At 43.7% G+C, this 22,796-nt stretch overlaps 2 protein-coding genes and 1 long non-coding RNA gene across 3 annotated transcripts; all 3 read left to right on the top strand.

Annotated features, from left to right (window-relative positions):
- On the top strand, positions 1-1,251 carry LOC120458834 (coiled-coil domain-containing protein 34). The gene is made up of 2 exons (XM_039646657.2): positions 1-458; positions 516-1,251. Exons 1-2 carry the CDS (start codon positions 141-143, stop codon positions 1,149-1,151), a joined length of 954 nt encoding a protein of 317 aa, XP_039502591.1. The 5' UTR covers positions 1-140; the 3' UTR covers positions 1,152-1,251.
- Positions 1,252-3,143: 1,892 nt separating this feature from the next.
- LOC120458835 lies at positions 3,144-4,374 on the top strand. Its single transcript, XR_005617230.2, has 3 exons — positions 3,144-3,257; positions 3,331-3,879; positions 3,956-4,374. It is a non-coding gene; the product is annotated as an uncharacterized LOC120458835 (long non-coding RNA).
- A 3,309-nt stretch (positions 4,375-7,683) lies between these two features.
- LOC120458908 lies at positions 7,684-9,223 on the top strand. Its single transcript, XM_039646754.1, has 2 exons — positions 7,684-7,831; positions 7,888-9,223. Exon 2 carries the CDS (start codon positions 7,907-7,909, stop codon positions 9,065-9,067), a length of 1,161 nt encoding a protein of 386 aa, XP_039502688.1. The 5' UTR covers positions 7,684-7,831; positions 7,888-7,906; the 3' UTR covers positions 9,068-9,223.
- The last annotated feature ends 13,573 nt before the right edge of the window (positions 9,224-22,796 follow it).

A 22,796-nucleotide genomic window follows, 5' to 3' on the forward strand; every position in this document is an offset into this window, starting at 1 on the left:
AGTAACACTTTCGAGCCTTGACAATCGGGTTGAAAAATCGAAAAGCTAAAAAAATTATTTTGTTCAGCAGTGTGTTTACTTCTCTCTCGTTCAATAGGCACGTACACACACACACGTTTCTCGACAGACAGCTTCAGCAAATGGCATTCTGTGGCCACGTTAGCTCCTCTGGACAAATAGTCCTGCGGGATGAGATCTTCACCAGCAGGACTCGCGTCATTTCGTCATCCAGAGGCTCACCAAACTCTATGTCTTCGCCCAGTTCGCTCGCTCAGGACACCACCACACGCACGTACTTCTTCAAGGACGCCGCTGAAAATCCTTCGCCCCAATCCACGGGTTACTGGTCACCCGAAGGACTCAAGCGATCGCAGAACCAGAGCAGCTTGGTGCCCTCGCTGTGCCTCAACTCTCCGGACAGCTCCCTCAACTATCTCAGACACGTAAAGGGAATTAAGGTATAAGTCTTTCATTAGACATTACATTATAAGTTGATAATTTCCCACATTTCTCAGGTGGACCGCCAGCCGGAGGCCGCCTACGAGAACTGGTACTCGGCCAAGCAGCAGCAGCTCCTAGACAAGCAGCGGCGGATCAAGGAGGAGCTGAACTTTAAACAGCAGCAGAGGGAGGAGCGCAAGCAGCTGGCCAGGATGTGCTACGACCAGTGGCTGAAGGACAAGAGCCGCCAGGCGGCAAACTTGCAGCTGGAGAACCACATCCAGGAGGCGACCATGAAGGCCAGCCTCGCTCTGCGCAAGAGTCCCCTGGTGTCTCTGCGCAAGAATCCACTGGTGTCCGCATCCAGCTCACTGGGTTGCGGGCGTAGCTCCTCGACGTCATCCAGAGCCATTCGCAAGGTGTCCAAGGACGAGATACGCAGGGTCGTCGAGGACTGGTGGCTAAAGAAGCAGCGTCAGCAGCAGGCGCAGCGCGAGGAGAGGCGACGCGCCATGATGTCCAAGGCCTTCGAGGAGGAACAGCGCCGGCAACTCGCCCAGGCTGCCTGGTCGAAGTGGATGAGCAACGTGGACGCCAAGCCCAAGCCGGTGCCCCTCAATCAGGGCTTGGACTCACTGCGAGGCACCGTCTCCCAGCTCTACGTGAATCCTAATTCATGGATGGCTCCAGCTAAACAGCCGCAGATGTAGTCCTCATTATTCAGATGTCCAATTATCCGGAAAATATTTAGATATTAAACAGTGATGTTGAGCTTGTCGAAAAATATACCCCGACAGGGTTTCAAAACTACCAGCATTTCAGAAGTTTAGTATATAATTTATATCAGGTAAGAGGTCATGCCTCAAGATTAGCCCACATTTGGTATGGTATCGGTTTTCAAAATATATATTTGGCACGGTACTAAATGGTTTGTCGTTACAATCTTTGCCTCCCCGCCCAAGTAGATTGGTCAAACACTGTTTTCAAGCAATTCAAAAGTCAATTCGTACAATTGCACCAATACACAGTTTAACCAATTTTGTAAACCAATACGAAAAGCAGGACAAGGGCAGCAGCGCAGGGGCACTTACCATTGCAAATAACAATTTGCAAGAAAAACACAAAGGAAAGGAGGTAAGCAAAAATCGAATTCAGGACTGCAGAGGACAGGACACTCAATAAGATTTCAATTGTTGTTGGACAAGATACATTTTCGGGCAGGATGCGAGCTGCAGGAGCTGGCGAAGGATGCCGAGCAAATGGTGTAAAAGCACTGCCCATTTTCATTAGATTTCCAGTTGTGGCTGATCCAGTGCGTCTGAAAAGTTACAAAATTATATTGTTACAAAATAAAATAAAGCATGTTTTAGGTAGCATCAAGTGGAAAACAGGGACTCGGTCAACTCGGCAGCAGGAGTGGGAAACCGAAATGCAAACAAACAAAGCCAAAGGCCTAAAGTTCATTTGCACAGTTTCCCAGCACCAGCACTCGGCTGCCTGCAAGCTCCCCCTGCAGCAAAGTCAAAGGCCAGCCGGTCCAGTCGGTCCAGTCGGTCCAACTGGCCGGGCAAACAAAAAGACCGAAAAGACGTTGGAAATCCTTTTGATGAGGTCAACGTTGGTTTGGTTTCCAGTGCACACACACATGAAAGTGCACTGTGATTGAAGTAATGACACAAGTATGTTAAAGTCTGCGTCGACCCACCGTGACACATATGTTTCGATTTCAATCAGCTCGAAGTTGAAGCCAATTAATATATTGCATTGGAGTTAAGAGTGAATATGTCCTCAAAGCACACTTAAAGTTTAATTTTATATAAAATAAAAGTTGTTTTCTTACTCATCTGAAGTAAGTAAAAGTCATCTGGTAAGCTATTTTTCTTAAGAGGTTTCTTTTCAAATTTTGAAACATAAATTCTTTACTTATTTGGATAATTCGTATCTCCTTAAAAAACGTGATGCTTCATTTTTAAAAGACAATAAGGATTCATTACCATACTCGCCTGGTGCGCTTCGTCACTATGTGAACTGCCTTCCAAAGATCTAAAAATCCCTTAAAATGAAATCCTGAAGCTCTCAACATAATTTAACAAGTTTCGTTTTTATGGTCACAGACCTTGTATATTTTAGGTATATTTCACGCAATTTAAATCTATTAACTCTGATTTTTTGACAGTGTGCCTTTGGCCAGGTCGATGCCTACTCATGCATATTCGGTTGTTTGTCCGAGATACTGGGAAATGATGGGGAAACGGTGTTGGTTGGCGAGGGGGAAGAGGGGTGGGGGTGGCCCGAATATCGAGCATTGGCAGGATTAAATTTGGAAGGTATTGAAGCATGTTATTCGTCATCAATGTTGTTTGCACTAACTAGTTTGTGCTGCTTGTGCTGCTTTTGTTGTTAAGCCCGTTGTTTTTGTTGCTGTTTGCTTCCATCATCCCCATGATGACCATGTTGTTAGTGGCCTTGTTGCTATTGCATGCAACTTGGTCGCCGAGTCAAGTCGTTTCCAGGTTGCTTGCATTGTTTACGCACTTTCGCTTTGATATTATTGTAGTGTGCATTTCGGCTTGATACCCATCTGGCCAGGGTAATGGTCAGATTGAGCAACCGCCCTCCGGACCACAGGAAAACCTGCCACTCAGAGAAAATCTAGACAGATATCCTTGAAGGCGTAGTATGTGAGTGTTGTTTTGAAATCGACAACATTTAAGTGACAGTTTATAAAAATCTTTTCATGCATTCGGAAATGTAAGACGAGCGTAAATGTAGCTGTTTGAAACTTGGCTTATTAATCAAGATATATTATATTTTGGGTATTTGGATGCGATGACAACATTGATCAGAAAATAACAAGTAGTGTGGTACTTACATTTCGATTTCCCCTAGGCATAGTACGCAGTTACATTGGATGTTCTTCTACTGCCTACCTATCCTACACTCGGTTGTTCCGAGACCCATGTTGAACATCCTCGAACATCACTCATAATCCCATCCTCCATTCGAGGCAATCCTCTCAAGCCGCCCACGTTATTGATCGCACGACATCAGTTTGATAAATCTCTGGTCCATTGTGTGAGCATAAAACTCGGCATCGACGGATCCGCTGACCTCCTCCAGCTTTCCTTTACTTTGCACCTGCCTTTGTCGGGCATTCAATTGTGGGACGGACTGTACTCCCCTTCTTCCATGGCATTATTTATGGGCACAGCGAGCAGTCCAGCTTGGCGCAGTTGTTAGGTTGGTGGGGGCTTCATTGTTTTTACCACTAAACACCTGGCAATATATCTTTTTGGTGCCACTGAAACGCGAGTTAATCTATGGACTGGCCCTTTTTATTCCGCTTTATCTTGCTGAAAGGCCATGAAAGATTGAGCTCTTCTTATGCAAAATGGAGCGAAGGGAAAAAATGGTCGCGCTGTTCAGTGGCAGTTCAAAGTATGTTTATTTCCAACGACCTTTCTTATATCAATAGTTCCTAAAGTTCTTACATTCTTGTAATCCAATAATATAGCGACCATATCTAGTAATTGCCCCTTTGAATTGAAGAAAAACCGTAGTGCTAAAGTCTAAAGATTATATACGCCCAGGTTGCGCAGTTCCATTGGCACGCAGGAAATTTAAATCAACAATTAATTAAGGAGCAAATTGAAATTCATGACTGTCGCTAATCAGGCCCGCATTTACATGAAACCAATAGCTGCAGAACGGTGGAAAAAAACTATTAAAGGGCAAAGGCGCAAAAAAAAACCGGCAAAATTATGTCAGCAATTAGGCAAACTATGACACTCGAAAGAGGAACTCTCACTCTGCGAGGGAGTAGGGCGGAAAATCGAGGAGCGAAGTGGATTTGAAGGCAGACGGTAGATGGCGAACGTGGACATCATTAAAAACTCATTTACATGCAGGCTGGGCTCTGTCGCAGGACATTTGGCCGGGACGGGAAAGGACGAATCCGGCTAACTCGGTGACTCGCTGACACGCTGACTGGGCCCAGGACGAGGATGAGGCTGACTGGGCTGACTGACTGGGGCAGTTTGTTAATTTTAGATTTGAGACACGTCTCCAACTCAATTTTATCGCATGTTACGCCTTGCTGCCTTTCGCTGTACGCCCAATGTCAACGGACTGCGGACAACGGAGCGACAATTTTCCAGCGATTTCCCCTTCCCGCGTCGTGAATTTTGATTCCAAGTGTCGCTATTTTCATCCAAAGACTGGCCCAATTAGGGGGCAAGGTATAATTTATGCGCCTCAAGAACCTCCCTACAAATTGGCCATTGTTGCCACTGCCATTGATAGCACCACATTCCATTGCAGCTAGCCAAGTGGTATGCCTCACACGGCATAGCTCAGCGCAATACAAAGTTGAACAATGGCATCATACGCAAAGTTTTAATATGATTTTTGCATAATATTTTCTCAGCCGAGCAAAGTTTGTGGAGGACTAGGCCGGCCACCTAGCCATCTGACTGACCGCACGCATGGGAATTTCGACAGGTGCTGCGCAGCAAACTCATAAAGCTAATTAAGAAATGTGCCAAAGTTGCTCTGCAAAGTTGTGTGCGGCTTACTTTGGGGCAGCTCTCTCTCTGGAAATTAGGTAAATTTATTAAAAGCCGACGACAAACAAAGTTTGAGTGCACGGCCAAGTGGTACGATTTAATTCAATCAAGTATTTTGACTTGCAAATAGTCGTTCTTCTGCGGAAATTACGACCATTGGAGTTACAAATATCTATCTATTTCTCATTGGAAAAAGCAGCATATTAGAGTCATATCTGGAACATAAGTTGCTGGGTGTATAAACGTAACTACCCTCTGAAAAGAGTGCGCACATCCAGAAGTCTAATAGTTCCAAGTACAAGACGTTGAGTGAGTTGTAAAGTCTACAACAAAGCCCGAGATGGCATAAACACTTCGCAAGCAACAATTTTGCATATTTACTTATGCAGTATGACTATCTAGCCCAGCACAACTAAGCTGAACTTCTTTTCGAGCTTTTATTTAATCAGGCATAGTTCAAAAGTTGTGAGCAAAAACTTTTGGCTCTGCAATTGTTTTCCTCAAATGCCTTTGACATTTTGCTCTGCTCAGTCCTTTCGGCATCTACGACATGAGATGCGAATATTTGTCGCAATCAAATAAAAACTTTGCAGGATTATAAAAATGTAAAGAAACGGCAGTATTCCCAGAGGAAATTGTAGGCAAATGGTACGAGAAGCGCAATAAGCCTGCCTAGCCGCCTAGCCACTTTGGGTTTGAAAAATCTAATAACTGGTAAATCACCTTGCAAAATGTTCATTTCACAGCGCTATAAACACGCATCGAGCCTCGTCCTTGGGTCCTTGGGTTCTTGGGCGGACTACCGACCCCTTGTCGACTTAAACACTTACAACGACTTAACCACCTTTTGTTATTTTCCCTGCGTAGCCCTGTCTGTCACTTTAATCTGCCTGCCACACGCAGAAGAGCCACGGCAAGGAGGCGAAATCACACGAAGGACACTCACATGAGTGAAGTTTGCATGCCTGGCGAGGCTTGCAAAGTTATTAACACGCGGCTCCGACTTAAATAAGTCATATTCCAGCCGCCTTTCGAGCTCAGCTCACTGCCTCACTGCCTCACTGCCTCCTTGACTGACTTCTTGTCTGGCCTGCAAAGGAGTGAGGACATTAATGGGGTTTTCCTATTAATTGCACGACTGGCCTGAAAGTGAAAGCTCTGAGCTGGAAAAGTTGGCTACAGACTGCTCCATCGTCTGTGGCCAATGTGGTTTGTTTAAATTCAGGGCAATAATCGTGCTAAACTTGTTATTGTGATTCTTACAAATCTTGTGGCAACGCAATGAAACCTTAGGAAACGAATCAACTCTGAAATTTATGTCAATAATTTGATTAGATGAGAGACAGGTATCTGGTAGTCGAGCCCATACCCATACACGCCATGTAATCAGTGCGATTGTAAAATCTTTCCATTAACGTTCCCAGCAAGTTTCTTGCAAAATTATGCGTTTCAAGTAAATGTACCTTAAGGAAGCGATTTCGATTTCTATCAATGATTTTGTGAAAGTTTCGTGAAATATATCTACCGCTAATGGAAATTCGTGTTTCGAGGACCGCCATCTGCGTCGCCTGTCGATCAAGGCAAATCCTGTTGCAAATGTCGCTGCAGTCGTGCGACTAGTTTGTAAATTATAAAATAATGCCAGTTGCATTCGCAACGACGTCTGCTGCTTCTGTTCGTTCTACTGACGCCGTTTTTCCACTTTTCCGCCTTTGTTTTTGAGTGTGGTCATAGGCTGAGGGGGCGTGGAGGTTGGGCACGGCAATTTTTATGCTAAAGTGGCACATTTTTGGCTTGGCTTTTAAACATCGCGACTAGAAATCGTACCTGTGCACCAGGGACAGTATCCACGAATACTACTTGGGGGCTTATAATCCCAAATAGTTTTTGGCTTGTATATATTGCCCGTTGTGTGTGGTTAGTGAGGTTGAAACCTAACTAACATAGGGCGTCTTGAGACCCCCTTTGATCCACCAAGATCCGCCCCTGGAACCGAGCAGCCGATGTGATGGAGCAGTGAGGCAATGAGGCAGTGTGGCATGTCTGCCTCGGCAGCGTACTCAACTGTCGGCACTGTCAAATAACTGACATTACCCCGCCGCCACAACTGCACAACAGCACAACAGCACAACTGCACTACTGCACCACCGGTGAGCCACTGCACCACCGCAGACGGAGGACGCCGTGTTGTCGTCATCGCTCCAGAGCCGCGCACTTTCGTGACTGTGAACAATAAAAATTTCGATTAGAATGTAAGAGCAACAACCGTTTGCGGCAACTTCAGCTGCTGCTGCAATCAAGTTGTGCGACGCTCGATCGGCACTCCGTGGACCGGGTTTTGAGGGTGGAGTTGAGTGGGGAGTGGGTTGAGCTGAGCCACAGACGTAGAATTATAATAGGAAAAAATAGCTAAATTGCATATTAATAGAAATTGAAACCTAAATGTTATGCAGCGCAAAGCGTGCGGTAGACAACATTTGATGGCCAACCATTTCATTACATTTTCCGGCCCTGAGAAAGGTGGCAGCAGTCGAAAGGGTTGTGCTGGAATATTTAGGACATACCCCTGCAATCTAGGGTATGACGTATTCATTTGAAATATAATTACGAATGTTTGTTTGCTAGCAATCGAAAAGGTTAAGAGAATATTCATCTCACTTGAGTCTTATGTCAAGTAACGAAAAAAGTTTATTGTTCGCTATTCCAACACACAGGCTTAAACACTTTTCATAGGCTTCAGAGTTTATCGAAGTTTGAAGACAGCAAAGTGTTCCATAAATCGTCTCTGACGACGTATTGAAGTTGAATATTGGCTACACAAGAAGGTAGGTGCACCTGCCCCATAAACATGGTTATGTTGAACTCACACGAGAAACCCTAGAAACCAAGAGCACTGCAAAATGGCGTTTCTGGGCAGAGTCGACAGTCAGGGAACCCTTGTTGACCGCGAAGTATTCAGCCCATCTCAGCAGGATTCAGCAGGCCCAGCCAGAGAGGACGAGCCAGTTGTGCTACTGCCGCGGAGAAAGGGTTCCAGGACCTACATCAAGACCTGCGACAAGGACAGCCTAGTGCGCTCTATGGGAAGCCCCAGCACGGTGCGCTACGTGGGCAGCTCCGGGTCGTCCAGTGAAGTCAACTCATTGGACGAGACGGAGACCTCCACTCTGCGCTGCTGCTCGGATTTGTCCCTGTCCCTGGGCACCTTCAAGTCGAACCAGGCAATCGAGGGGCCCCGCACTGGTGAACTGGGAGAGGATATCGAGCTGCAGACGGAGTCGGAGACGGTCTGCCTGCATCTGGGCAGTCCAGGCAGCAGCATCAGCAGTGACCGCAGTAGTTCCAGTGGCAGATCCTACACCTCTTCCCGTAGTGACAACTCAGCCGACAAGGACTCCACGACCTCGATGTGCAGCTGGGAGGAGGCCATGTCCCGGGACGACAGCATGCTGTCCCCGCTCGAGGAGCCGCTGAGCCACAGCCTGCCCTCGCTGCGCCTGGGATCGGACGTAGGATCGCCGCCCCTCACCTACACCCGCCGCATCGAGCCGCTCCACATCCAGCGGGCCGCCGGCATGGCCTACGAGAACTGGCTGTCCGGCAAGCAGCGCCAGTGCCAGTACAAGCTGCAGGCGGAGCAAGCCGAGCGGGAGGCGCAGCGGCAGCGCACGGAGGTGAGGCAGCGGCTCGCCAAGGAGAAGTACGAGCAGTGGTGTCGGCAGAAGGCGCAGCAGACCGCCACTACCTCCAAGCCCGCCAAACCAGCCCAAGCTACTCAACTGCCGCCGCAGAAGAATACCGCCTCCGTGCAGCACCACCTGCAGGAGTGGGAGATGCAGAAGATGAGGCTCCTCGAACAGCGCCGTCTGGAGCAGCGAAACGCCGAGCGGCGGCGTCAGGCGGAGAAGGCCGCTCGCCGGACGCAGGCGGAGGAGGCCTTCAGTCGATGGATGAGCAATGTGGCCCAGCGGCCCAAGCCGGTGCCCTCCAGCCAGGGAATGAAGTCGCTGCGCGGCACCGTTTCCGACATCTTCATAAACCCCAAGCAGTGGGTGGATTAGGCAGTCAGATTTCAGTTGGTGGTGGAGGTGTCGGAAAAGTGAATGGCCTGGATAGGCTGCCTAATAGGTGAGAGTTAGCTCGCCCTGTGAAACCGAAAGTTTTAACAAGTGTAACCATATTTACCCATTTAACACTATTAAATACCCTCAAAGAAATCCCTAACGATTTTGCATAATATTGCGTAGGCCGTTGTGCAAGAATATTAATTACAGTATACTATACCCCCTCTCAGTGGTTGATAACCACCTCCTCATTAGTGGGGAATCGAAGCATCGATATGCTCAAAGGTATTTAGTTTGCTCCTGGCAGTCGGTAGTCCATCAATGAGCTGCATTAAGCTTACCCCACAAAAGAGGAGTTGCATGCTCCCCGTAATACTATACCCTATCTTCATCATTAACAAATACTAAAAATCAAACTTCCATTTTGACTCTCTACGCAACATTATGTCTGCATTCAGCCGCAAGGTGTCAAAATGTAGACTTTTATGTATTTGAATGTTTCACAATGTTTCACAATTTTGGAAATTTGAAGTATAGGCATGTGGTAAAGATATAGTTACCTCGACTGTTAGATATCCATTTCTCGCATCGGGTTTGCTTAATACAGAATCCTGACTGAATAATATGCAATTGAAATATGAGTAACATTTTACCCAAAGGTGCAATGATATGTTCCCGCTTCAAAAAAAAATCTGTGATTTATTTCGGATGGAAATCTATAATCAACAAATGCAATTATTAAGCTGAATGTATATGCACAACAATGTGAGCAGATGAGGCAATTTTTGTCTCAATTGCAAACGAATATATTTAATGTTTTTTTGCTCCTATTCCAAATATTAGTATAATGGAAATGCCGGTAACGAAGCATTCATTATGCCAAATTATTTCGATTCCCAATCGAATTTCTCGACTTTTGGCAAACACAAAATGAATAATGGGTGCAAGTGCAGCAATAATACCACACAAGAAAACAAAACCGCAGGCCTCAATTAATTTTTTCGCACAAAACACGCGAATAATCAAAAATTAGATAGCACCTGCTGACCAACTGCTGCTCCTGCTCCTGCTGCTGCATTTGTTTTTAATGCAGCTGCATCGAAAAACAATAGCCAGAAAGCTGTTATTCCATGATTGCGGTGAGTTTTTGGCCGGATTTGCTTAGGCCTCGCTGGTCGTCGTTACGCAGTTGGCAGTCGTGAAACAATAATGTCCGCAAATTGACGCCACAAGCTGTTGGTTCAATGAGAGCGCCCACTGGCACGCACAGATGCACGGATGCACATGCCACTGCGTCTGTGGCACTTCCCCATAGTGCCACCATATTGATTTCGAAACCGTGCAGGCTGCTCTCCACTTCAGCTTCCCCGGGTTTCCCGGCTCCTTCGGTTCCCCGGCTTGCGGGTTTCCCCGGGCTTTCAATGTACCTTTCAATGTATCCCACCTTTGCCCACTTCCGCCCACCGTAGCTTTGGAGCTCCGCTCTGGGCCCCGGACTCTTTGGCGCTCCTCCGTGTTTTGGTGCGGTTTTTATTTGCCAGCTTGTTTTCTGCTGGTTAGCCGGTTGAATTTCCCGAATTTTCCGGCTCCCAGGCAGGTTCTACTACGACGTCATCGTCGCGCGTGTTGCCCTCGAAAAACAAGCAAACATATTGGCTCCCTTTGGATCCTGGTCCTGCTCCTGCTCCTGCTCCTGCTCCTCCTGCTGCTCCTCCTCCTCCTGGTCCTGCTCCTGCTCCTGCTGCTCCACCTTCGACATCCCGCACAATAATTATCGTTGTGGGAGCTACGCAACACGTTGTCTAAACGCATTGTTTGCGAATTATTGGACAGAAAATCTGGTAAATAATTTAGTCACTCTTCTAGATTCAAGTAATTATTCAAGGAATTTTTTCATATCGAAATAAAAATCTGACACTAAATGATTTAAAATAATTAACACTTATAAAATAATAAAGGCTAAATAAATGCACAATGAGTGTTTTTTTCACACACATTTGCGCACTGAATAAAGAAAATTTCTCTTGGTTGAAAGGGATTTTTTTGCTATTCGAAATATCCTCGTTTCAGTTGCCACAAATGGTGTGGTGAAAAAGTCAGAAGTTCATGTTACACGTAGGCATGATGTGCCTATATTTATATTATTAATTATTTGAAGAGTTAGGTTTCAAGCTATTACTCGTAAGACAGTAATCTATTGTGAATGTTCTTAAACTTAAATGTATCAATAGTACGAAGCTCAATAATTTGTTAAGCTTGTAATTTGGAAAATAATCCGATTTCTTAAGTTCGTTTACCCAGTTAAAGCCTGTGTAACTGAAAGTGCATGACTCACACCAAAGAAGGCAATATCTTCGATTTTCCCACCGCACACATATTTAGCATTCACATTGCGTTGCAGCTCGCTATTATGCTCACCTGTATTATTAGCTTCCATGTAATACTCGCAAAGTGCATGCTTTTGACTTTGCCGCATACGTTTCAAAGTCATTAGGCGATGCTAACCGAACTCTGACCCCTGACCCCGGATTCCATACTGCTTACTACGGACGCCGGACGCCGGAACGAACCGTGGTCATTATGCGGCTGGTTATTTTCCAGGTTCCGTGGCTCAAGTGCCTATTTGAGATCGAGAAGGGGCCGCGACCCCCAGCGCCTCCAACTAACCGTTCGAGTTTCAGTTTGCTTTCCGCTTTTTTTTGCCACTGCTAGCATTTCAAAAGAAGCACTTAAAAATCGACACGGTATGCAGTTATTTGTTATTTACTGTTGGCGAAAATTGCTTACTTGGAGTCGTTGGAGCCATCGGAGCCATTGGAGCCGTCGAAGTCATCGGCCAACAAAATTCTGTTGGCCCAGAGAGCTGCGTTATATCTACGCTTTTCAATCAGCCTAATGACAGAGACGGTCGAAATTTGCTTTTTAATTAAAAGAAAATACCATTCAACATTGTCGAAGAGCAGACACTCGAAAAACTCAACTACTTGCATCACAGAAACTTGGGCCAAAGGAAAGCCCAACTCAGATAAACAGAGTAGCCGAGTAACCGAGCCATAACAACAATGGTAAACAAGTTCGCCACTTCATTTTGAATGGTCCGGCGACGTTGTGATAGCTACTTAGTGCCCATATTAAAATCCGACCACAAAGCCAATGCAATGGCAACTTTCTGTTCAAACAGATAAACATCATGGGTAGCCAGCATCGAGAACATAAATAAAAACGACACTGCAATTTCACCAAAATGCAACTTTATCAGCATTTGTGAACGAAACTCCAAACTATTGCTGCCCTACACGAAACTGAATTAGTGAACGGGTATCTATACAATTGGGTCAGGTTTAGATGACAATCGTTTTGCTGTCTCAGACTCCCTTAAGCTGGCTAATGGGTATCTGATAGTCGAGACACACGACTGCTATTAAGCAAAGTCGAATTTAAGTTTTGTAAAGAGTCTTACGATTTCGTGTACACAATTTACTTTTTCCCGCTTCGTATTGCCACCCGTTAGAAGCTAATAATTTCATATTTTTATGCTGGAGCATTTATTTGCTTAACTGTCTGGCTGTTTGGCTGTTGCTTCGTAATCTGTTGGTTTGTAATCTGCCAAATGTGCCAGCCGAATGCTGCTCCTGGTCTCCTCGCCACTCGAGCTAATGACACTTTATGTGGCCGAGGCTGAAGTGGCTGGGAACTGCGGGAGGTCCTCCAGTACTGCTCCTCCAGTCTGCCACCGGCTTGGTAGTCATCCAAGTTGCAGAGAGCTAGCATTTGCTAGCCAGCAACCTGCTGCCTCAGTTTGGTGTCTGGATAATGTGCTTTATGCCTCTTGTCTGTGGTAAGTTTTCAAACCAAAGGCGTAATCCCCGAGAGCGCTTGGCTTTGATGAGGCCCTCGAGAGTTAGTTTTTCCGGGTATATGGGTGTGGTGTGCTGTGGCGTGTGTGGTGTGGTGGTGCACTTCGTTTACATGCCCATATTGATGAACTCGTGACCGAACTGGGGGAATATTTCTATCGAGTGGTGCTGCTTAAAGCCCATTTTGCCCATTTGCCAGCAATGGCTGCATTAAAGTTGTACCTTGCAGGCCATTAGGCCTATCATTTGCATCTGGCTATCTCCATTGAAGTGGGTGAGGCGTGTCCGGGCTTTACAATTTTAAACACTTCCGCCGCACAATGCAAGTGGAAAATAAATAAAATGGAAACAAAAAATCTTTACTCAACCACTGTTGTCCGCACATGAAACTTTCCCATTCGGTTGTCTGTCTGGGCAATAAACAGAAAAATTTACGCGCTGCTAACATGCAACTTGTGGCTTGATCCTTGAGTCAAGGTTTTCCGATGGTCTTCCTGGCGAGGGGTCAACGAGGGGTTAATGCAATTTCGCCATGCAGCTTGCATAAAACTTGCAGCTGGAATTTTCCCCCGAGCAATTTCATATTAGAGTTCCACTCGAGCAACTTTGTAATTGAAATCAAAGTGTGTAAAGTGAGCTCGAAATCAAACCGAAAGCAAAACACACATGAACACTTCCAAAACGAACCATTCCATCAGCTTCGCCTTCGCAATTGAACTGTGGGACAAAGGACATGCCGGCATTCAGAAAACTTGGTCATTTATTTTGATTAAAGTTGCCTAACAATTAAACCATCTGTAAGTGAAAACAGTTTTCGAGAATTGCCACCAAGTGTTTGCCAATTGTTTGAAGTCATCACGACTTGGATAACTTTTCACTTGATTGCGTTTCTTATTCATGAAAACAAAAGGAAGCGATTGCTGAAAGCGATGGGAGGCTCCATTCAAGAGGAACTTTTATATTTACCGCGAACTAAAATGTTCGGTGTAGCCAATTGTTTTGTTTATATCATTCTTTATGAGAACTTTTTGCTTATTACGTAATTTATACTTAAAATGCAATCGCAATATGTCATGCCTTCTTGCCATTGAATTTAGGGCATTAATTAGTTTCGTATTCATTACAAAATCTATAATTAATATGAAAATAATTTGGGCAACAGCATGCAAAATGCATGGAAATCATCTTAATAGTAAATCTCAAATCAATTTGCCAAATCCCCAGCATACGCACACACACACACACACACACACACACCCACAAGCACACGCACCCATACACGTGCAATCGAGCAACAATAATCACAGGAATTTATCTAAAGTAGGCAGCAGGCAGGAATCAGGACGACGTCATCGGGGCAAAGTCGAAGGCATTTACATAAACTTCGTGGACACTCAGGCCATCGTGCATGCAACTGCAACTGCAGCTGCAGCTGCAACTGCAACTGCGTCGTAGGAGATTCATCCTGCAGATAGGCAGGATCTGCAATTGAGCACATTTATCATGCCCCTGACGGCCGACGACGATGACGGGCGGCCTAAGCAACTTGGTTAATTATAATGGGCGCTTTTGGGGGAGTGCAGTGATTATGGCTCAATGTAAGCAGGAGTAGGGGAAGGGGTAGGGGTAGGGGAGGGGGAGGGGGAGCTCTGCGTAGGACGCTGGCAAATTGCAATTCCAAGAGACACGACGACCGGAAGGAAGTGTAAAATTCAAATATGACAAATGACATGAACTTAAGCGGCTCCTGGATGAGGCAGAGTCAGAGTCAGAGGTAAGGGGAATGATTGCGGGGATATGGCTTACTCAAAGCGCAAACTACGTAAGATTTATTGTGTGCCGGAATATGGAAATTATTAATATCGTAATGTCTTGCCATGATTTTGGGCAGAGCGGACCACCAGGAGTCTTAATTAGCAATTTCGTAATTTGTCATTTTGCATGCTGGTCAGGCGCAAAACGCAAATATTTTGATGACCTTACGACCCAATGGAATTGTGGGTAAATTGAAAATAAAGTTTTGGCTTGGGCAAGCAGGCGACAAAAGAAGATTGCCCTGATTAATATTTGATTGAAAGACGAACCATTGCATAATTTAAGTCGCCACATTGGCTTGTGTAAGCTTTTAGACCGATTATGGTTAAATTATCATTAACAATGCTAAAAACTTTATTAAATCTAACAGAAGATAAGCATTCTACGCGCCTAAGGGTAATATGTAACATTTAAGTTGAACATATCCGAGCATTTCGCATTTTAGGAATAATTATAAATATATGTAACACTAAAGTATCCCGAATTCCAGCCCCGACTCAGAGTGCAATAGTCGAAGAGCTTTAATTGTCGGCCAGGTCAACAGTTTCGATTCGATGCAAACCCTTCATCAATGCCTCAAGATGCTTCCAATCAAATACCAGTACTCGAACCGACCACAAGCTCTGACAATTGAGATTCCAAATAGCAGTGGTGTTGGTCTGGGGGGCATCCAGAACCCCCATGACAATCAAGACAAGGGCAGCGATTCAAGTTGCTTTGAGCATGTTGTGGTTCCACACACAAGACATCCTGCCGCATCGACCTCCAGGAGCAGCGATTGTAATCCCAGGCGCGTCCAGGAGCAGGCAGTGCCGTAGCAAGGACAGATTACAGGGCATGGTGCGGAAAAACTGTAACTGGAAACACGATAACAATAAAAAGTGGCTGGCTGCTGACACAAAAAACAGGAAAACAGGAACGGAACTCGGGACGAGCTCTAAAAACAATTTGACATTTGGCCAGCAAATGCAGGGGGACCATCAGCCAAAGAGCTCACAGCCAGAGCCGTAAAAAATTAGTGGGTCTGGCTGGAGGAGAGTGCCAGGACTCACGTTATCGGCATACACCATCATCACCCGACCTGACGGACGTTGTCAACACCCAAACAAGGACATCGGCCAGGAGTCAAATGGGCCGGGCCACGGGCTCAAATGCACTCACGCCTATCAACAGTGGAGCACTGTGTCCAGGTGGTGCTCTCAAGGTACTTTTTAAAGCGCTCTGAGTTTGTATTTGTTTTATCATTTGTCACTTTGAAATATAACGTGTTTCCCAATATCGGTGTGACGCAGATAACTTATTCATGTATTATTCACTACTCACTATTTTTTTTGGGTACTTTACTCGGTACCTGGGTGGCCCAGCAGAGACGAATAGTACCTCAAACAGCACTGCCTATAAGTTGGTAAGCGAATCAAATTCTGGCAGGGCGACAAAGCTTTGTGGCCATAATAATACGTGACCTGTCTGATTCTGGCTCTGTTCCCGCACCGACTGGTTTCGGTTTCTTAAAGTCAGCGATTTGGTTAAACAAAAAGCTGGCCAAAGTAGTGAAAATCTGAGGCGCTGGTATGTACAAAGTCCGTTTGGGTTGCTTACAAATTGATGTGAATTTTTTCACATGTTCACGTGAAACTAACACACGCAAGCCATTCATCATCATCGGGAGCAGTGGAAGCAGTGGGGGGCATTGCTGAATATTCTATTTTCCAACGGATTTCCACCGCCCCCAAAATACAGGGCTCTCACATTTCGGGCTAAGTATCAAATGGGATAAAAGATACATTCATCTCAAAGAGGGTGTGAGTGTGCATGAGTGTGTGTGAGCTCGTGTGTGAAAATAAGTTTACAAGTTGCAGCCTACGGCTATTTGCCTTGGATAAACTTTTCGGCTGGTGGAAAGGAAATGCAAGCCAGCACAGTGTCTCAAAATGGCTGCACACTTGGTTAAAAAAGTTGGGAAAAATCAGATTCCTCACAAAATTTCATACTGATTTTCTGGTCATTAACTTGACCATTTTGGCATTCACAATTTTAGTTGTTAGATTTTCGCAATTTTTTACAAAAAAAGTAAAACAAAATTTAAAGAAAATGTTTATTCAAAGTGAACCAAAAATTGGAAGTTAGTATAGTAGTAGTCTTATTATAATGCCCTGTTTTTTTTGGAACTTAGTAAACTGGAGAAATGATTTTTTTTATATACGTCTTGTTAAGAAAAGTACCATTTCATGGCATCCCCATACAGAGTGATATTGGACCAGTGTGCTTTTCTTTTCGCTTGGCAAGTTGGCTCAGACTTATGGCTATCATAATACTAGCATGAATGGCAGCTCACAAATTTGCTGCCTTAAAATATTGTCTAAGTGAAAAACTTTTCGCATATGATTTATATACTCGATAACTTCCCCACTTGGGTCGCAGCCAATTATGAAGATGGCCATCGCATCCTGGCGATTACTAATTTGATCAGTATCTATTGATTGATGGCTAGGTGGTCGTCCCTTCGGCTGAGTCATTGCGGGAAATGGAAGGGGAAATCAGCTTAATAATGGATTCCATTACATAATGATCAAATTCGCAACCTGTTGGGACCGCAAGAGGGAAGCTCCCAAAAGCTGTACAACATTATTCAGAATGTGTAACTTGATTTAAAGTCATGGCACTCCCACAAAGCTGACAAATTTTATTTCCGCCAAAGTCACGCACCAGGGAACTGAACCCCACCGACCCACATTCACAGCAAACATTGGGGGCTGGAAGTAAGGGACTTTGGGGGACACTCGTTTCAGCAACATTTATACGAATTGTCTTTTGCGCGCTTCATTTCGCATAAACAAATCTCGACCGTTATGTATTTATACCGGAAACGTGCAAATATCGCCCCAGGGACTAGGCGAAGTCGAGTTCCCCAACGTTCCATATTGTCAGCATTGTTGTGGCCACCGCCTCCACTGCCACCATTGCCACCTGCGTCGCTCGGATTTTTGTGTTGCTTCGCTTGCCGTCCTTCTGCGTTTTTTTCCTAGGCTTTTTCATCAACTAACTACGTAGAGCTGAAAAAAATTACTTGACGTTTCCGCTGCAGTAAAAACACATGGGCAAAATACAAATAAACAAACATGAATGGCAATGAAGGCAAGCGGTGCTCAATCCGAAGTCTGGATACTTTATACTTTATACTGTATACTGTCAATCTGTTAACCGCATGTCAAGTTTGGAAAAACCTGTCTTTATTTTATAGGAAAAGAATACGTTCGTTTGGTGTACATTTACCTCGAAGAACTGCTGCAGATAGTGAAACAGAAGCTTACAAATATTTTTTGAATCACTTATTACTGAGGTATTGGACATTGAATTGATCTATTTATATGAAATAAAGCCCTTAGTAATATCACAGAGTACCTCCACTTCTTTATTAGCTCTTTCTAATAAGCTAGTTATAGTTATTACCTATCTTTCGTGCATTTTCAACGGACTCCATTGGGTTAGGGGCACAGTCAGTCGGACTGCCGCTTTTTATAGTCTACTTTTCGGCTTTCCGCGCCTGTTGTGTGGGGCCCCGTGCTTGTTGTGGTGAGATGAGTGTTTGTGGTGTTTTTTTTGTATGGTAGATGCATAGAGACGATGGGCGTGAATGTGGTCTAGATGCTATCTGACAACTGATTTCGTGATAGAGTTTATATACTTAATTATTTTACAGAAGTTAACAAAAATAGTACTAATAAAAATAACGAAACAATTCAGCAACCGCCTTCTTTAACTCCCGTTTAGCATGAGATTACTCTGAATTTGGAAAAGTAGGGTTAAGTCTAAAATCTATAAATTCTCCAAGAATCGGTAAAAGTGGTTTTTAAAATTACAATAATCTGAACAAGAATTAAATAAGCTACAACATGAGGTATATTTCATTGATGCAATTTGCTGCAATCACTTTAAATCTCTATTCAAAGTTAGGCATTATAAAAAAAAATACTTTTGTAAAGCAACTAAGATTTTTACTAAATTACTGGGACAACACTGGTTTTTTTTTTCTATTGAATGTTGCTAACGCCTAATAGAAGGCCCACTGATTAAAATACTTTTTACAGAATGGAAATTAACGCTTTGGTTCCAAAGATATTAGAACTTTTGTAACGAAAGAAAAATTAATGTTGCGGCGATGGTTGAACGGTGGCTTAGTGCGGTTGGTTGGATGGCTGGATGGTTGGCTTGCGGCTTGGGTTGGCTTTTGTGTGCACCTATTGTCAAATTGAATTGTAATAGACACGTTTTTGCAAGAGCCAAGTGTGAGTGCCAGTCGGCCTGCGCCTGTGTGTGTGCGAATTGGTGCGATGTTGGTTTCCGTGACACTTTATATTTACAGCTGCGCCCGCCGCTCTCGACCAGAATTCTGCAGAAGCGGGACGAGGCATTTGCGGCTGTGATGGTGTGTCCGCCCTAGCCGAGACTTAATTTTATACAAACGAAACGTATGCGTCTTCCTTAGAGCGCATAAAAAATATTATTGCATACATTTGGCCGCCCCGCCCACCACGTCCTTTCCCGCCGTTGTCCTGGGTTTCGTCCTCGTCCTCGCATTTGCATTTTCTTATTTAAATGTCGACTTCTAAATGACGACAAATTGTTTTGACGTTGTGTCGCTTTTTGATTTTAAAAATGCTAAGAGACAACGGGTTGAAAAGCCCCACATGAGACAGTGAGTGTGTGTGTTGGCATAAGAATGTGTAGCTAGTGGAAAATGCTTTTTGTGCTCCGTTAAAGGCTTAAAAGCAGTCCTGCAATGCCTGCTTGGACAAAGAAAATGCGACGGAAAATGAAAATACTTTGGCCGAAAAAGTTTCAGAAGAAAATCAAATGGAATTTCCTTAAAGAACCACATGCGGATCGTATTGATTTTAAATAAATAGAGCAAGAAAGCTTTTCACTCAAGACGTAATGTTTTATATAAGACAATCTTAGATTTAATAACAATTTTTAAAATATCCTAATTTTTTTAATAAATTATATTATAATTATAATTTGTTTTTTACGTCGTTCCAGTTATGGGAGTTTGACTGTATGTTACATAATTTCAATCGCAGCTTGGAATGCAATTAAGCTCCTAAAAAGAAAGTAACCGGTAAAAAGATGCATTTGAATCCGTTAACTATTATCAAAAATAATCTTCAATATTTACAAAATTAAATGTATTAAAATAAGCCTTGCGTTGTTTATTCTCCCGAAATGCGATTTTAACAAATACACTTATAATTGAATATAAACAAATTATGCATCTTAAGATTGCGCATCTCATGCTGCAATGTTGGAATTAATTAAGAGTTTAAATTGAGTTAATTTATTGCCTTTCTCCAGCAGGTTATAAAGCAATCAGCGTTGCTCAGAATTTGTCGCCTATGGCTGATTTATGTTTAATTAAATGGCCAAAGTTGTCTTGTACCCATGGTACTTCTTTTGAGTAGCTAAGGCGCTGAGAACTTTTCCACCTGTCGCTCAGGAGAAACAATAAAAACGGATGGCAAGCTGGGAGGGGGGTGGTGGAGAGAGCTGGACAGGCAGGAAATAAATTCAAACTTGTTTAATATGAAAATGGCGTGCAGGTAAAAATGTTGTTGTTACTCGTGCCCCCGTTCGCCACAGGGATTCTTGGCCCTAAGCGATTCGGGCCCTACAGTCCATACTCCTTCGGTCGCATTTCAGACTTGCAAGTTTGATTGGAGCCGAGATGAAAATTGACAGACGGGTCGAGCGAGACGAGTCCTATACACTTCGCCGCAAGTGATGATATAATAATTATTCATGGCCAGCCGCACAGTAGTAACTCGCAGCCAATTTAAATGTTAATCAAATTAAGGCGCCCACCCGCTCCAATTAACCGGAAGCCGCCGCCTGTGTACCCGTGCTCCTTCTCATACGGCGTATTTTCGGATTTCGATTTTTTCCCGTTTGCGTGCCAGTACATTTTTTAATAATTTAATCCACTGCAATTGAGCGTCATGGCATGTATTTCAAGCCTAGACAGATTTATCGAAAACACAAACAAAGAGTACACATGCACCGGGCATGAAAGCTAAGAGTGTGGAAAAAAGGAGAGGCAAATATTTTTGCGCAAACATTGATTGGCAATCGCAGTGAATGGAGATGGGAAAGGGGCTGTGGCTGGGGTTGGATGATGGGCCACTTCTCCATGCTCCATGTTAACACACACACACAGCCAGATATTTGTAAATATTTCCATGCAAGCCATCCGCCCACACTTCGCAATAAAGTCATGATTAACTACTACCGCACAATGGGATCATGTCGGGCTTTTCAATTGCAGTGCCAAAACACTTTGCTCCTAAAAGTCTAGATATTTCATCTCGATAATCACTGCTTAAATATGCAAATTAAAAATATCTTGAACCAAACATAACCATAACATAACCAACTCGAAAGAAATCATAAGCATTTTCATGGCTTTAATTCCGGATCCAGTTTATATCCTTTACAAAATTTTGCAATATTTTAACACAATATTTTGCAACAAGACCCATTGTGCGACTCACGCTTTTTGAGTGTGTGTCTTCAACTCAATGGAAAAAGAGCGGAAAAGAAAAACAAAGGAGGTGAAAGGTGAAGTGCAGGGGGGAGGGTGGGGAGTGAAAAGTGGAAGGCAGAAGGACTTGTTTTATAAATGAAAATTCATTGAAAACTGATAGCGTGTGAAAAATAAACGAAACGAAAAGTCGGCAGAAATATGAAGTGTCACTGGTCCAATATACGGAATGACATGGATGCACTACTAAAAATGATATACCATCAGTAACTCAACAAGTATTCATTTAATCAAACTGATGAAGTTTTTTGCAAAAAAACCAACAATTTAATTCACAACATTGATACCAACTAATATGCTTGTATACGATTAAATAAAAAATATTATAAATAAGTGATAAATTAGTCAAAGAGTATTGGAATGCCTACACTCACTCACTTTTTCGGGGAACCCGCTATATATGTGAATTTATGTCAACTGCTGCTTTGCAGAGTTTTCATTGAGCCAAGCTTTTTATGTCATACAATTTTTCCAGTGGCAATTAGTAAGCCAAAGCCTCCCAATTTGTTTTGCCATCCACTAATTAAAACAAATTGACGGATTTGTAAGCAAAGGTGAATGCAAACTATTCACATATATTCGCAATTTCACAAATTGAAAACAAGAAAGTATGTTATAGTCTGTATTTGATATCCGCAAAGCAAAAAACTATCTTAGATAAACCCTTGTAAGGGGGTAAAAGGGTATCTGATAGTCATATCACTCGACTACAGCATTCCCCCGCGTTGTTAAGTGTGCCAGCAACATTTTAAAAACGATGGGTTCATAATTTAAATTTATTTATGCACTCTTCTCGCGAACCACAATTTTGCGGGAAATAATATTTTAATTAGCCCAAATACCAACGGCGGGTGGGGAGGTGGTTGGGGCTGAAAAATAAACTACGAATATCAGAGTCCTGCGAACAACATTTTGTATGCATATCAGAAATAGCAATTACTGCCTGGCAACATTTTGCCGTCCCCGAAAGTCGGTCCCCAACCATTATTTCGATTCCATTGCATGAGGAATGGCCACATCGTCATCCGAGTCGGTGTGTCTGTGCAGTGGAATGTTCAATGGTGCTATGGCATTAACGTTCAAAAGTCAATTAGTGGTTTTTATAAATGTGATTAAATTAAGTGACAGTGTTGTTTACTGTTTTTCGATTTTTGGCTATTAGCTTGCATTTTTATTGGCCTAACATTACTCCGTAAATTGGCTTACCGGGCCACACAGCGGTTATATTGAACTTTAATTGGGCGAGGTAAATTGGAAAATTTCTCGACAATGGACCATTTACACCTCACATACATATAATGGTTGACCATATCTGTTGGCACATTTCATAAGCTGAAAAAAAAAAAATTGTCACTCCCCTTTCCCTGCTATGTAATGGGTATCCGATAGTTGACTGGATCGCTCTCTCTCTCTCCTTTACTTTGTGAGGAAGGGAAATGTACAATGTATTCTTAAGTCA

The sequence above is a fragment of the Drosophila santomea genome, chromosome 2L, assembly GCF_016746245.2.
Source record: "Drosophila santomea strain STO CAGO 1482 chromosome 2L, Prin_Dsan_1.1, whole genome shotgun sequence".
Lineage (NCBI taxonomy): Eukaryota > Metazoa > Arthropoda > Insecta > Diptera > Drosophilidae > Drosophila > Drosophila santomea.